At 60.1% G+C, this 13,240-nt stretch overlaps 1 protein-coding gene across 1 annotated transcript in view; it reads left to right on the forward strand.

Annotated features, from left to right (window-relative positions):
• Window positions 1-6,522: 6,522 nt before the first annotated feature.
• The window catches only part of EVPL (envoplakin), a 16,138-nt gene continuing 9,420 nt past the window's right edge, over window positions 6,523-13,240 (forward strand). The window contains exons 1-11 of the mRNA XM_015589752.2: window positions 6,523-6,837; window positions 9,071-9,170; window positions 9,502-9,656; window positions 9,760-9,886; window positions 10,281-10,406; window positions 10,587-10,625; window positions 10,777-10,938; window positions 11,016-11,123; window positions 11,311-11,406; window positions 12,483-12,608; window positions 13,061-13,207. Of these exons, the coding sequence (XP_015445238.2) occupies window positions 6,740-6,837; window positions 9,071-9,170; window positions 9,502-9,656; window positions 9,760-9,886; window positions 10,281-10,406; window positions 10,587-10,625; window positions 10,777-10,938; window positions 11,016-11,123; window positions 11,311-11,406; window positions 12,483-12,608; window positions 13,061-13,207 (1,284 nt within the window). The 5' untranslated portion in view covers window positions 6,523-6,739. The remainder of the gene's footprint in view (window positions 6,838-9,070; window positions 9,171-9,501; window positions 9,657-9,759; window positions 9,887-10,280; window positions 10,407-10,586; window positions 10,626-10,776; window positions 10,939-11,015; window positions 11,124-11,310; window positions 11,407-12,482; window positions 12,609-13,060; window positions 13,208-13,240) is intronic.

The following is a 13,240-nucleotide window of genomic DNA, read 5'->3' on the forward strand; positions in this document are numbered from 1 at the left end:
CTGAGTGTCGGAGGCTTCCCCGGCTCACTGGTGCCCCTGGCAGTCCCAAGGCTGCATGCAGTCCAGGTTTGGCAGCTCCCTTGCCGCCTCCTGCTGACATTGGCCACAGCCACAGCTGGACTGTCCTGCGCCAAGAACCCAGGTCAAGGCCCCACTGTGCAGGCAATGCCCAGCCTCCCTGTGCCGGTGTGGGGCTCTGTGGGGGTGGGGTGGGGCTGGGGAATCTCCTGTCCTGTCTTCTGGGAAGATGTCCCTTTGCCTTGCTCTGGGCCCTTCCAGCCCCTCCCGTTCTCAATGTGCCGGCATCAATCATTCTGATCACGCTCGTCTAAGCTGTTCCTTTCCCATGGCCACGTAGCAGTTCCCTTTCTCCTGATGTCCCTGCCGGCCGCTCTGACTCGTAGTGGCCGTTGTCCACCAGCGAGGCTATGACAACACATGTCTGGTCTAATGAGGACATGTTTACATAAGGAGACAGAGCTGGCAGGCCCGAGGTCTGGCTCTCACATTTCTTCACATAGGGTCCCTGGACATCAAACAGGCTGTGTCCTGGGGGCCAGAGCTCCAGAAGCAGGATCCTGCCCTGTCCTCAGGCCCAGGGAGTGGCTCTGGCCTCCTGGGAACAGGTTCTGGGTCAAGCCCTGGGCCAAGGGGTTCAACGTGGAGCTGCCCGGCCCAACGGCCCTGCCTCCCCAGAGAACGGGAGGTGCACCGAGGTCTCCAGGTGGAAGGTCGGGTGTGAGAACCTGTCGTCTTCGGGGGCTCTGTCCTGCTGCCTGGGCTCACGCAGCCCTTCCCCCACCGAGGTGGGCTGTGGTCCTGTCCCCAGGTTTTGACCCTACGAGTCTTCTGTCACCCCAGATGCAGAGTAGAGGGGAAGAATCTCAGCTCAGTCTGTTTATAAAACGTGCTTGTGAGCTGCCGGGTTAGTGGTTTTATTTTCTCGTCGGGTGGTGACGGGCTTGAAATGCAGAAACAGTAGAGGTGAAAAGTTGGCTTCAGGTACCGGCGACGATGCCCATCATCAGATTGGAAAGACACAGTTTGGCCAAGTTTGCCTGTCATCAACCCTGTTGGTTCTGTTGAGGAGAAAAGCGTGAGGCAGCGGGCTAGAAGGCCCTTCGCGCCCAGCCTGCTGTTTTCTCTTCCTTTCTCATGCCTCGTTTTGATGCACGCTGTCTCCGCTTTTACGTTAAACCAAGTGAGATTCTTGGATTCCTTGTCTGACATGAAACACTGCCGCGCTCGGCTCCAGCTCCTTCACTTGGTGGCAACCTGAGTCTTTCACGCTGGCCGTGAGGCGACGCCCTGGGGCGGTAGTGCGCCCCTCCACCCACAGCAGCCCTGGACCATCGTCGACCATTCCTCCCGAAGCCGAGGCGACAGCCTCAGCCCCTCTAGCAGAGGAAGCTGGGTCTGGGGCCTGTTCACCGTCACTGCTGTGCAACGCTGGCTTTTCACGCGGCATCATTCATTACACGCACAGCTCATTGCTCACAGACTTCTAAACAGCACGGGGCCGTCTGCCGTCTTAAAAAGCTTGGAAGCTTCAAAGGGCTAGGGAAATGTCCAAAGATAGCAAAAATGCGTGTCGGTTCTAATTTTTTTTTAAAGACAGTTGTTGCTACAGAGGAGATGGAAACCAGATTTAGCTGTAAAATTTATCGATGTTCCAAAGCAAAGATGAATTGCAACCTGCCTGCATCCTGACAACAACAACTGGACAAATCCAGCCTGCTGGTCTGTTGGATGTTAGAGATGCTGCGTGTGGGTGCGCAAGGGCGCGGGTGCCAGCGGGGCCCCCAGCTGTGGGGGTCCACCTTTCCAACACTGTCTGGCACAGCAAGAGCCGCACAAGCTGAGCTAGCTGTGCTGCTGGTTGGTAGAAATTAAAATATAGTCCCTGTTCCGGGACTGATCTAAGGATCTAAGGTGTGTTTCATTTTTGCTTTGGGAGCAGAATAGTGACAGCTGTTAGAAACCCACTGCTTCCCTCCCTCCCCACCCCCACCGAGGGGGTTTTAATGATGTCGAATGGCCCCTGTTCTCAGCTGGTGGTTTTGTTCACGTCTGTGAACGGCCACGAGGCATCCTCCTGCTCAGTCTGCTTGAATGACCCCTCGCCACTTAGAAAAGAACCGCATCCTTTTGGTTAGGCTGAGGTTGCTTCAGAGAGCTTGGTCAGGCACTGTAGTGACGACAGGCAGGCCACCGGGGCCCCAAAGCTGGTAATAGCTCTGTCTCAGCTGTGGAACGGAGGGGTCGTCACCTGTGAGATGGGGACATCTGTTCTTCCTGGAGAAGGAAAACGTGCAGAGCGCTTCGTCCCGGCCGGTATTCACCTGGGGAAGTGCCCTCCCCTCCCCGCCGTGGGAGCTGGCATTGGGACCTCGCTTCTGCCTCCCTGTGGCCCACAGGGCCCACTGGCGTCGGAGCCCTTCCCTGGCTGGCCTGGGGCCCGGGCCCTGGGACAGCGCTCCGCCCAGAGAGGACTGGACCTGTAGAAGTCTCTCCCTCACTGTGGCCTGACAGCGGGGAGGTGCCCGGGGTCTGGCGAGTGTGGGCTGCTGCGCCCCTAGCTGGTGGGGCCAACGGCTGTGAGTCGAGGACACCTTTCTGTCGCCGGTGGCCTTCTCCCATCTCTAAGCAGGCCCCTGCCTTGCCCCCTGCCTTGCTCACATCCCAGAGCCGCGTGCTGCTGGGTCTCGGTGACATCATTAGGGCAGCAGGCTGAGTGTGATAAGCCGCTCTTGTGTACTTTCCTGTGTCCTGGCAATGAAGACTAATTAGGCCAGCCCCTCGGCTACGGAGACTTACTCTTTATTTTGTGTGTTCATCTTATAACCCTTTCTCTTCTCAGACTGTGGCCAGGGCTCAGTGCAGCTTCACCCCCACTGCTGTAGTGCAGCCAGTGTAACTAGCTGCCATGCCGGCTGTCGACCTTGCAGGGACATTAGTGAGCCGCCTCCATCAGACCTGAACTTCTCCGATAGGGCTGCAGGTCCCCAGACCTAGCTGTTAAGGCTTCAAGGTGGCAGAGAGGCTCAGAGCCCTCGGGCAGGTTGGGAGGCCTGGAGGCCCAGCCGTCGCCGAGTAAGCGTGGGCTGGCCTGGCCGCAGACTTCTGACATGCGGGGATGGCTTGTGCCGCGGTCTGCTGCTGTGACTCGGAGGTGTGGGCTATAACACCAGCACGGGTCCTACAGGTGGACCGAGGCCACCACAGTTGCCCAAGGCTAGAGAAAATGAATCATTGCTAGAGAGGGACAGGTACTCAAGGCAGCCTTGCCCTTGCCCTTGGGACTTAGAACTCCTGAGGTCCCTTCTGTCTTGCGATCTAGTATGGGGACCCCTACTCTCAACATAGGCAGGGCTGGTTTGAGCTGCTTCCTCTGGACTCCCTGTAAAAGGCTCAAGAGGAATAGCCAGCACCTTTTCCTGCTCCTGCTCTAGCTGGGTGAGCCATGGTCACCTGCTTCCCTCCAGGCCAGCCTGCGGCATTTCTTTATGTCAGTCCTGCTGGGCAGACTTGTAGCCCAGACAGCTTCTTCCAGACCGCCCTGCGGTCTCCTTGGGCTGTGGTCTCTACCTTCTCCGGCACCTTCGGACAGAAGGAGGCTCATCCCCTAATTTCCCTCCTCACCAGCCTTTGTCCCCTCGTCCCAGCTGGCGGAGGCACCTTTGTTCCTCTGCAGGCCAAGAAAGTGTAAGGCAAGAGAGATCATCAGCCACCTTGGCTCCAAGAGTCTGGTGGCAGAGCTTTTGTATAAACAGAGGGCAATTTCCTGAGATGGCAAAGCTCGTCTTGATCGGGGAGCACGTGACAGCCTGGCAGCTTGTGGCTCCCAGGGCCAAGTGGGCAGTCGCCACCATCTGCTTCAGCAGAGAGAATGGCTTTCCCTGCAGAGCCTGGTAAGCTGCAGGAGAGAGTATGGGCAGCTTAAGCACCGGCACACTATTCAGGTCGTCATCCTGTCACCTAGCTGTGTGCATGTATGCATGGCAGCCTCGGAGCTGGGGGCTGTGCTGCTTTCAGCCTTGATCAGCCCTCCTGCCCTGGCCTTGGGCCCCATGAGCTGTGAGTGGCCCACATCACCTTGTTGGAAGCTCCAGGAAAGGGGATGTGACTACGCTGCCACTTAAAGTCATAGCTGGCACAGTGCTGGAGGGAGACTTGGGATCAGTTGATTGCAAACTTCTCAATTCACAGAGGAAGCAAGCGCCAGGCAAAGGGAAGGCCTTGGAGCCGACAGAAGCCAGGTCGCAGGCCTCCTGCCTGGTTCAAAAGGAGGGGACGTGGCAGGGGCAGGGCCTAGGAAGGCTGAAAGTCGGAGCCCCCCTTCAGCTTCCAGGCCAGACCTATCTGACAATTATAACATGAGCCATAGATGCAAGCTACATCTGCAATTTAAAATTTTCTAGTAGCCACATTTAAAAAAGTAAAAGGCAACAAGCGAAGTTAATTTTTAAAAATACATTTCATTTAACGCAATATATTTTGACTTGTAGTCAATATAAAACATGGAGATACTTTACATCCTTTTCTCATACTAAATCTTTGAAATCAGGTGTGCAGTTTACACGTACAGCACATCTCAATTTGGACCAGATAGATATCGAGCGCTCAGGAATCACATGAGGCCCACACCTGTGCGTGGCACAGCACAGGCCTCCACCAAACTGTCGGTCCCATCCCGACCTTCACAGTGAGCAACCTTTTTTTCTCACCTATGTAAAACCCTACATCTTTCTTTCTTTGTCTCTTGGCGGCCCAGTCGGTCACTGCCATCAGAGTAGGAGCTTCCCGCGGTGAGTGAGGAGAACCTGAGACCCGGCTGGCTCTTCCTGCCCCCTGCAGGTTGGCCCGTCTCTGGGGAGTTGGGGTCTGATTTGACTTGGCATTAGACAGTCATGCCAAGAACGCGGCTCCTGTTTTTCTTGCAGTGAACCAGTTAGCCTTAATCTCGGCATGTGAGGGGCCCCTGTGGCCCTCATTTCCAGGAGGGCAGCAGACAGGAGGCAAAGATCAAGTGTTCCACATCTCAGCCTGGCTGCCTTTCACCACCTGCCGGCCTCTCCGGCCTCTCCGGGGGCCTCGGCCCTCTCCCCTGCCCAGCGGGGGCTCTTCTGGCTGCTCCCATCCTGGAGCTGGAGTCTGGACATCTTTTCTCCTTCAGGCCCGCGCCTCCAATGAGCACCAGCTCCGGCAAAGGGCTTGGAGTCCTCGGGGAGGCGGGGCAGTGGGCCAGGGCTGCCTCTCCTGTCTCCTGGGTGTTGCCTAATCTCAAAGATAAGGAAATGTGCTGACTCGAGTTTGGGATGAGAGGCCCGAGGTTAGGCCTGGCTCTGGACCCTGCAATCATTTCAACAAATGGCCCCTTTCTGAGAACTGTTGATTGCAGGCGTGCTACTGCTGGTTAGAAGAAGATTGTCACCTCGGAGTAGAGTGGAGAGGGGGCTGGGACGGAGGCCGAGCGGCCCCTGGGCCCAGGCTTTCATCAGCCGGGAGGGAGAAGGATGGCGATCACTCCATTTCTGTCCAGGCCTCCTTCCTGCTGCCACTGTCGGCCCCTCCCCCTCCAGGATGGTACTCCCGTGTCCCCTCTCCAGGGCCCAGTTCAGTGGCTTGTCCATGAGATGCAGCCAAAAGGGACTCAGGCCTTTTCTGTCTCGCTGGTGACCGATCATGGGCCTTTGTCTCCCAGTCTGCTGGGATCCTTCGCCCTGGCTGTTTTTTGTCCTCGGCGAGGCCTGCCAGGATGTCCCAGCGCTCCGTACCCAGCTTGACTGCATCCCTCCTCCTGTTCCCCCAAACCCTCCAGGGAACAACTTCATATCTGTAGAAGGGCCTTCTTGAGCCGGGCCTGTGAAACGAGTGCCTGGAAATGGGGGGAACCCACTCCCTCCTCGAAGACCCTCGGAGCTACCACACGAGAAAGCAGCTACCAAGATGACCTTCTCGGCACTGAATGTGGGGAAAGACCCCAGGCCACTTTCAGGGAATGGAGTGAGGAAAACCCAAGTACAGTGAGTTCTCAGGGGCTCAGCCAGACCCTGGGCTCAGCAGCACCTGAAGGCTAAAGTGGGGGGCCTTGAGGGAGGGCCCCGGGGTGAGTCTGGGGTGAGTGCCACTGGCTTCCCTGTCACGTTGGAGGAGAACGTGATGCAGAGACCTGGAAGCCTGGTGGTGAGCAAAGGCCCGGGCCCTCCGCCCACCCCGGCTGGTAGGACGCGGGGTGCAGAGCTGCGGGTGGGGGTGACCCTGACAGCCCTACAGCTGTGCTGGCTGTTTATTAACCCAAGCCCAGGCTCTGAGGCCGGGCCTCTGTCCCTAGTCTGCGCATGCCTGCGTGCGTCTGTCCTTCTGTCTGGAGCCCTGTTCTCCTGGGCCCGGCTGTTTCCCCACCTGGGTGTGATCACTGCAAGCTCCCCCTGGGCCTGTGGGTGTGACAGGTCCAAACCTTCTCTGGGAGTCCAGCGGGCTCAGGCGCCCCGCCCTCTGGGCCGTGCTCCTTCCTCCCAAACTGGTTGTGCAGGAGCGGGCGTGAGTGTGGGCGAGTGTGGGTGCATGCGCAGCAGCCCCGGCCTCACCTGCAGGGAGGGGCCTCCCAGAAGCTGCCTTCCCTCCTGGTGCCCAGCGGCCCCACCTCGCCAGAGCCCAGCCAAGTCACCAGTGAGGACGCACGCCACCGCCCGCCGCCCGCCGAGCCCAGCCTGAGCCAGCACCTGCCTTTACGACCATGTTCAAGGGGCTGAGCAAAGGCACCCAGGGGAAGGGGTCCCCCAAGGGCTCCCCAGTCAAGGGCTCCCCCAAAGGCTCCCCCAGCAAGCACAGCCGGTGAGCAGGGCATTGGAGGGGGCTGGGGCGGGCGGTGCAGAACCAGGTACTCCAGCCACCTGAAGGCGCAGCCCGGAGCCCAGGGCCAGCCCCATGCTGGTACCTAGTGTCCAAGACCAAAGGGCCTGGGGGTGGACTCTCTCCCCAGCCCAGGTACAGCTCCAGCCCTGGTGGAAGGCCAGAGATGGCCTGGGGCTCCCCACCTTCTCCGGAGTTGGGGCGGGGGTGGGGTGGGGGCTGAGGGTAGTGAGTTGAGTCCACTCTGCTGGAGACAAGCCGTTCAGGGGCCTGAGCTGGGAGGCTGGGTGGCTGGAGTGCCGAGTCTGGTCTGGGGCTCTGCCCTCTAGGTCCCACTTGGGCTGCAGTGACCCTTGGGACCTGCGCACAGGGTGGGCAGAAGGCCTGAGCCCGGAGAAGCCGGGAGGTGGGGCTGAGCTGCAGCTCTCACCTTGCAGCTCTCACCTTGGGCCTTGAGAGTTTTGTCACAGAGTTGGGGTGATTCTTTTACCAAGTGGGTGTGTGGAGGGGGTGCCATGGGGAAAGGGGAAGGGCCCCGGGCCCCGGACCTACCCAGAGACTCCCTCATTCGCCCAGCTCCGCAGGGCCCAGCCCAGCTCCCCACAGCCCCACGGTCTGCACAGGGCCTTGGCCCGCCTTCTTCCAGCTCACTGGCTACCAGTCCCCTCTGCAGAATGGGGGCAGCAGCTCCCCTAGGTCCAGTGAGAATGGGGATGGAAAGCCCATCATCCCGATAGAGATCAAGGAGAAAGGCAAGGACGGCGAGGCTGGGCTTCTGGGTGGACGGGAAAGACGGCACTTAAGACTCTCACTGGAGTGACCTGTCCCTCCCTGGGGCTTCTGAGCCCTGCCCAGGGTGGAGTGTGCTCCTCCGAGTGGGAGCAGCTCTCCCAGAAGGCCGGGCCTAGGGACAGGGGGCTCAGGGATGAGGACCCTCAGCTTCCGACCCCCAGGGAGTGCTTTCCTGACCAGGAGCTGCTAAGCCCCCAGCTGCAGCCCCCAAAGAGGGCTCCTCATTCCCCTCACGCGCAAACCACTTGTTCAACACACACGCTGAGCACTACTGTGTGCAAAGACAGTTCTGGTCACTGGGGTGCCACCGCAAACAGAAATGACATCCCTGCCTTCACGGCACTTACATCTAACATGCACTGGGTGCCGACTCTGCACAGGCTTTTACTGGACGTTTCAGTACACAATAACGTGGCAGGGTAGATATTATTAAGGTCCCACCTTAGAAGTGAGGAACCGCAGGCACAGAGAGGTTAAGTAACTTGCCTAAAGCCACACAGCAGTACCGATGGAGGATCAAACCACCACTGTCTGGTTAGAGTTCATTCAGATGGGGTCTTGGCTGTGCCAGCTCTCTGCCTGGGGGGTTCGTCCTGTGGCCCCTAGTTCAAGGGCCAGCGCGGTGAAGCCTTCCCTTCCCCAGGACTGTGACCTCGCAGGGAGCTTGGAAGGCTTGGACCACTCAGCCTTTTATTAGGTCTGCCTGACCCTCTGGGCCCCAGCAGGTGCCTGCAGGGGTTGCTGGCTGAATGTCTGGAAAAGGACCCTGGGGACCTGGGACGGGCTCAGAGTCTGCTTCTGGCTCTGTGACCTGAAGAAAGTCAGGTCCCAGTTTGGGTCTGAAGCCCTGAATCTGGAGAGTGTTGGGGTGCCCTCGCAATCTCTCAGCTTTCCCCTGTCCCAATGCCGTGTGGCTCCTCTGGGCATAGGCAAAGCCCTGGGTGGTGGGGGAGACCGGGCTGGGGTGGGAGGAGGTTGGAGTGGGGATGTGCTGCTGCTCCCCTCCCCCAGCCAGCCCAGCTGCCCCTCCCCAAGGCCCAGCCGTGCTGTCCGGGTATTAGCAGGCGAGCTGGTGATTCACTCCCTGGGCTGCCCGCCCTCCAGGCAGGGAGCTGGGCGGTGTCTGGGACTCGCTGCCAGCACAGTGAGGTCAGCTTGCTCCACGGTACCACAGACACCTGGGACCCACACTTTCTGAACCTTACCTGGGGCAGCGCTCCCCTCCCCCAGGACGGGGGACCTCACAGCCTCTCACCAAGGGGACTGGAGCTCCCCAAGTCTTGGACTGTTCCCTCCAGGGCAGTGAGCCTGGCTGGAGGGGGCATGGCTCGGAGGTGGCAAGGGCCCCCAGCTGGTGTAGAACCAACCACCCAAAGGGAACAGAAGAACCTTTTCTGACGGTGCCGCCCCCACCACCCAACAGGACTGCCACCCAGGAGCTGGCCCTGCTCATCTCTCGCATGCAGGCCAATGCTGACCAGGTGGAGAGGGACATCCTGGAGACCCAGAAGAGGCTGCAGCAGGTGAGGGCCGGGGGCAGGTAGCAGGGCGTGGAGCCCTGGGACGCCTATTGTCACGCCCTGGAGTGCCCGCTGATCGTGTCGCCTTCACTAGACGTCCCCAAACACAGTGGGAGAGCAGGCTCAGCAGTCCTTCTTTGTTGGGCTCCTAACATGGGGGGTCAAAGAGGTTCGAGGGGGGCCCAGTCCTCCCCTGTGTCCTTGAGCCTGCCCTGCGAATGGGCCTGTCCCTTTGTCGGTGTGGACACCAAGGCTGGCCAGTGCCACTGGGGTCCCTCAGGGTGGGGCTCAGGGGGCAGGGAGAGGCAGTGAGGACGCCCTCCCCCGCCTGCAGGACCGGCTGCACAGCGAGCAGAGCCAGGCCCTGCAGCACCGGCAGGAGGCGGGCCGCAGCCTGAAGGAGGCCGAGGTGTTGCTGAAGGACCTCTTCCTGGACGTGGACAAGGCCCGGCGGCTCAAGCACCCGCAGGCCGAGGAGATCGAGAAGGAGTGAGTGGGGTGGCGGTGGGGGCTGGCGCTCAAGGGCGGGGGCACTGAGGGTCCCGGGGGAGTCCCTGGGCCAGCTCTGATCTGCTGGCCACTTCCTTGGCAGCATCAAGCAGCTGCACGAGCGGGTGACCCAGGAGTGCGCCGAGTACCGCGCCCTGTACGAGAAGATGGTGCTGCCGCCCAGCATGGGGCCCAGGGTGGACTGGGCGCGGGTGCTGGAGCAGAAACAGGTCAGGGGCCATGCCCAATACCGAGGGCACCTCAGGGAGCTGGAGTCACACCCAGGAGTAGTTGGAGCAGTAGTTGGAGCAGTAGTGTGTCATCCGGGGCCTGACAGTGTGCTTCCACCCGGGGGTAGTTAGGGGTCTGGGGAAGGAGAGAGCAGGGGACACAGTGCAGTCAGGGGAGGCTTCTTGCAGGAGGAGGCTCAGAGGCCTCAGAGAATGGCACGTCTCCCAGGGCGAGCCGCTGGCTATTCACTCAGGTGATTCTCCTGGCCTGTCCACCCTCTGCCAAAAAGACCAGCTCTGCTCCTACTGATGGGGAAGCGGGGAGGGCACGGGAGGGCATAGGCGGGCTCCTGCCCAGGTCCAAGGTGGAGCTGAGCGGCCAGCTCCTCTGCAGAATCAGGTCCGCGAGGGCCAGTATGGGCCGGGCATGGCGGAGCTGGAGCAGCAGATCGCAGAGCACAACATCTTGCAGAAGGAGATCGACGCCTACGGGCAGCAGCTGCGCAGCCTCGTGGGGCCGGTGGGTGAGCCTCCCGCATGCACATCCCGGCCCCCACCCCTTTCTCCCGTCAGAGCCTGAGCTGGGCTGGCTGGCCTCTGGGGCAAGGGATGCAGCAGAAGGGCCCAGTTGGCCCGGGGCAGCCCACCCTGCAGCCCACCTCTCACTAGGCCTGCATTTTCTCCCACTTGGTCGAAACAGGATGCAGCCACCATCCGGGGCCAATACCGGGACCTTCTGGTGAGCAGGAACTAGGGCCAGGCTGGCGTCTGGGTGGGCTGGGAGTGGGGCGGGCCTGGCTGCGGACACTCTTGATGGCGCCAGTGTTTTCGGGTGCAGCCTGATGGCGCCTCTCGGTACCCCTTCTCCCCCCACCTCCTGCTGAGCACAGAAGGCAGCCTCGTGGCGCGGGCAGAGCCTGGGCAGCCTGTACACGCACCTGCAGGGCTGCACGCGCCAGCTGAGCACCCTGGCCCAGCAGCAGCACCACATCCTGCAGCAGGACTGGAGCGACCTCATGGCGGACCCTGTGGGCGTGCGGCGGGAGTACGAGGTCAGGGTGAGGAACGTGGGGGCGGGGAGGGGACGCGGGCATCCTCATCCTCACCGCTCGCTCCCACTCTCCCCCAGCACTTCAAGCAGCATGAGCTGCTGAGCCAGGAACAGTGCGTGAACCAGCTGGAGGATGACGGGGAACGCATGGTGGAGCTCGGGCATCCGGCTGTGGGGCCCATCCAGGTGTGAAGGCCCAGACGCCCCCTGCTGCTTCAGGGACCCCTGCTCCCTCCACTGGGGGACCTCCCAGGGAGGCTGGGGAGAGGGAGATGGAAGGCAGGGCCCGCTGAGTGGGCGGTGGGTGGGCGGACGGACCAGAGCAGGGACCAGGACAGGGCTTGATCCGAGGGCTCCCTGCTGCTGTCCCCAGGTCCACCAGGAGGCCCTAAAGATGGAATGGCAGAACTTCCTGAACCTGTGTATCTGCCAGGAGAGCCAGCTGCAGCACGTTGAGGATTATCGCCGGGTGAGGCTGTAGGCAGTGCTGGGCAGTGCTGGGCAGGGGAAGGGACACAGGGGTGGGCAAGGGGCACAGGGCTAGGGGTGTGGCAGGGCCGTACATGGGTTCTAGGGGGTGGGGGCAGCCACCAGGGCCCCAGGCTGGAGCACAGAGGTGTCTGGAGATCACCACAGGACATGCTCGCCTTGTGGGAGACAAGGTACTTCATATAAATGACAGAACTGTGTCTTTGTGACTAGGTCCCAGAGGGAAAACAATGTCACTCATACATTCTCAACAGGGTGATAGTGTTCCCCGGGGGGTGAAAGTTGGTCCTAAGGAGCAAAAAAAAAAGAAAAAACTCTTTTTTTTTAATGCATAAATCATACATATACACACATAAAGGACAGACGGCATATCGGTGGTGTTAAAATGACATGGCGATGGTGGGGAAATGAAGGGGAAAATATCTAAAAAGCCTATTAGAAGAGACGATCATCTTTTAAAAAAGCATTGAGAAACCATTGATAGAATACACAACAGGGACCTTTTTTGGTAATTTCCACCCCAAATGTTCCATATACTTTGAGAGAGACGACAGCCCAAGCCCAGGAGTGTTTTTCCTCCCTCTTCCTTTTAAGAGCATTTTCCTACATAACCACAATACCGCATCACAGCCGTCGACGAGAACGCCCGAACAGCACCCACTGCAGGACGCTCTGTAAAGCACATCCCCGGCTTCTCCTCTGGAGCTGGGAAAAGTGCAGTTCAGACGCCCCGGGCACCCACCCCGGGTCCGGCCAGGGTGACAAGGCAGCAGAGGCACAGCCCAGCATCTGTGCCGGAAGGACAAAACCAAAGTGTTTATAACACTAAAGGGCATTTACTGAATTTTCACTAAAATTCGCTAACGTTCGGTGAACCGAAAATGCCTCATTTGTAGAGCACTCCAGTTCAAAAGGCCCCACTGCCCAGGTAGAAAGGCCTACAGCGTGGGGGACAAGTGGCAGTTTGGGTTCAGCCCACATGCAATTAGCTGGTTTGCAGGGTCGGCAGGCAGTGGGGGATCCTGGGCTCTGAACTTGACCATGCACCAAACTCAGTTCCAGGAAGAAGCGGACTCTGTCAGCCAAACCCTGGCAAAGCTTAATTCCAGCCTGGACATTCAGTACAGCCCTGCCCCTGGGGAGCCCCCCGCTAACCCCACAGAGCTGCTACTACAGCTGGAGGTGAGATGGCCCCGCCCGGCCTCTGCACCCCTCTCCTGGGAAGGGGGCCTGCCCATGTGTCTGGGGCTCACCACTCCCCAGGTACCTAGCCCTATTCTGAGCCCTAGTCTTGGGGGTCAGGAGAAGGGGGTCACCCCAGCAGAAGGAGGCTGGTCTGTTACTAGCAAGCTCCTCCCCTCTCTGGACCTCAAGTTTCCTCGTCTGTCATGTGACAGGGCCTCCAGGATCGCTCCGAGGCCCTTGGGCTCCCACTCCAGAGGCCTGGGTGATGCTGGGCGGCCCCCCTCCACCCCACCCCACAGACCCAAGGGTCCTGGGTCCCCAGGGAGGGGCTTCTTTTGCTTTGCTGACCTAGAAACCCTCACTTTATGAAGGCCAGACCCTGGCTTGCTTGTGGGGGTGTGGGTATGGGCCAGGCCTGGCCTGAACCCCCACTGCCTGGGACCCCACAGGCAGAGGAGAAGAAACTGGCCATGGCTGAGAAGACTATTGGGGACCTGCAGCGGCGGAGCCGGGAAGTAGCCCCTCTGCCACAACGCCGGAACCCACCCCAGCAGCCTCTGCCTGTGGACAGCATCTGTGACTGGGACTCGGGAGAAGTACAGGCCCAGCCGCCCTGCCCCTGCCCCCTC

The sequence above is a fragment of the Pteropus alecto genome, unplaced genomic scaffold (genome assembly GCF_000325575.1).
Source record: "Pteropus alecto unplaced genomic scaffold, ASM32557v1 scaffold134, whole genome shotgun sequence".
In the NCBI taxonomy this organism is placed as follows: Eukaryota; Metazoa; Chordata; class Mammalia; order Chiroptera; family Pteropodidae; genus Pteropus; species Pteropus alecto.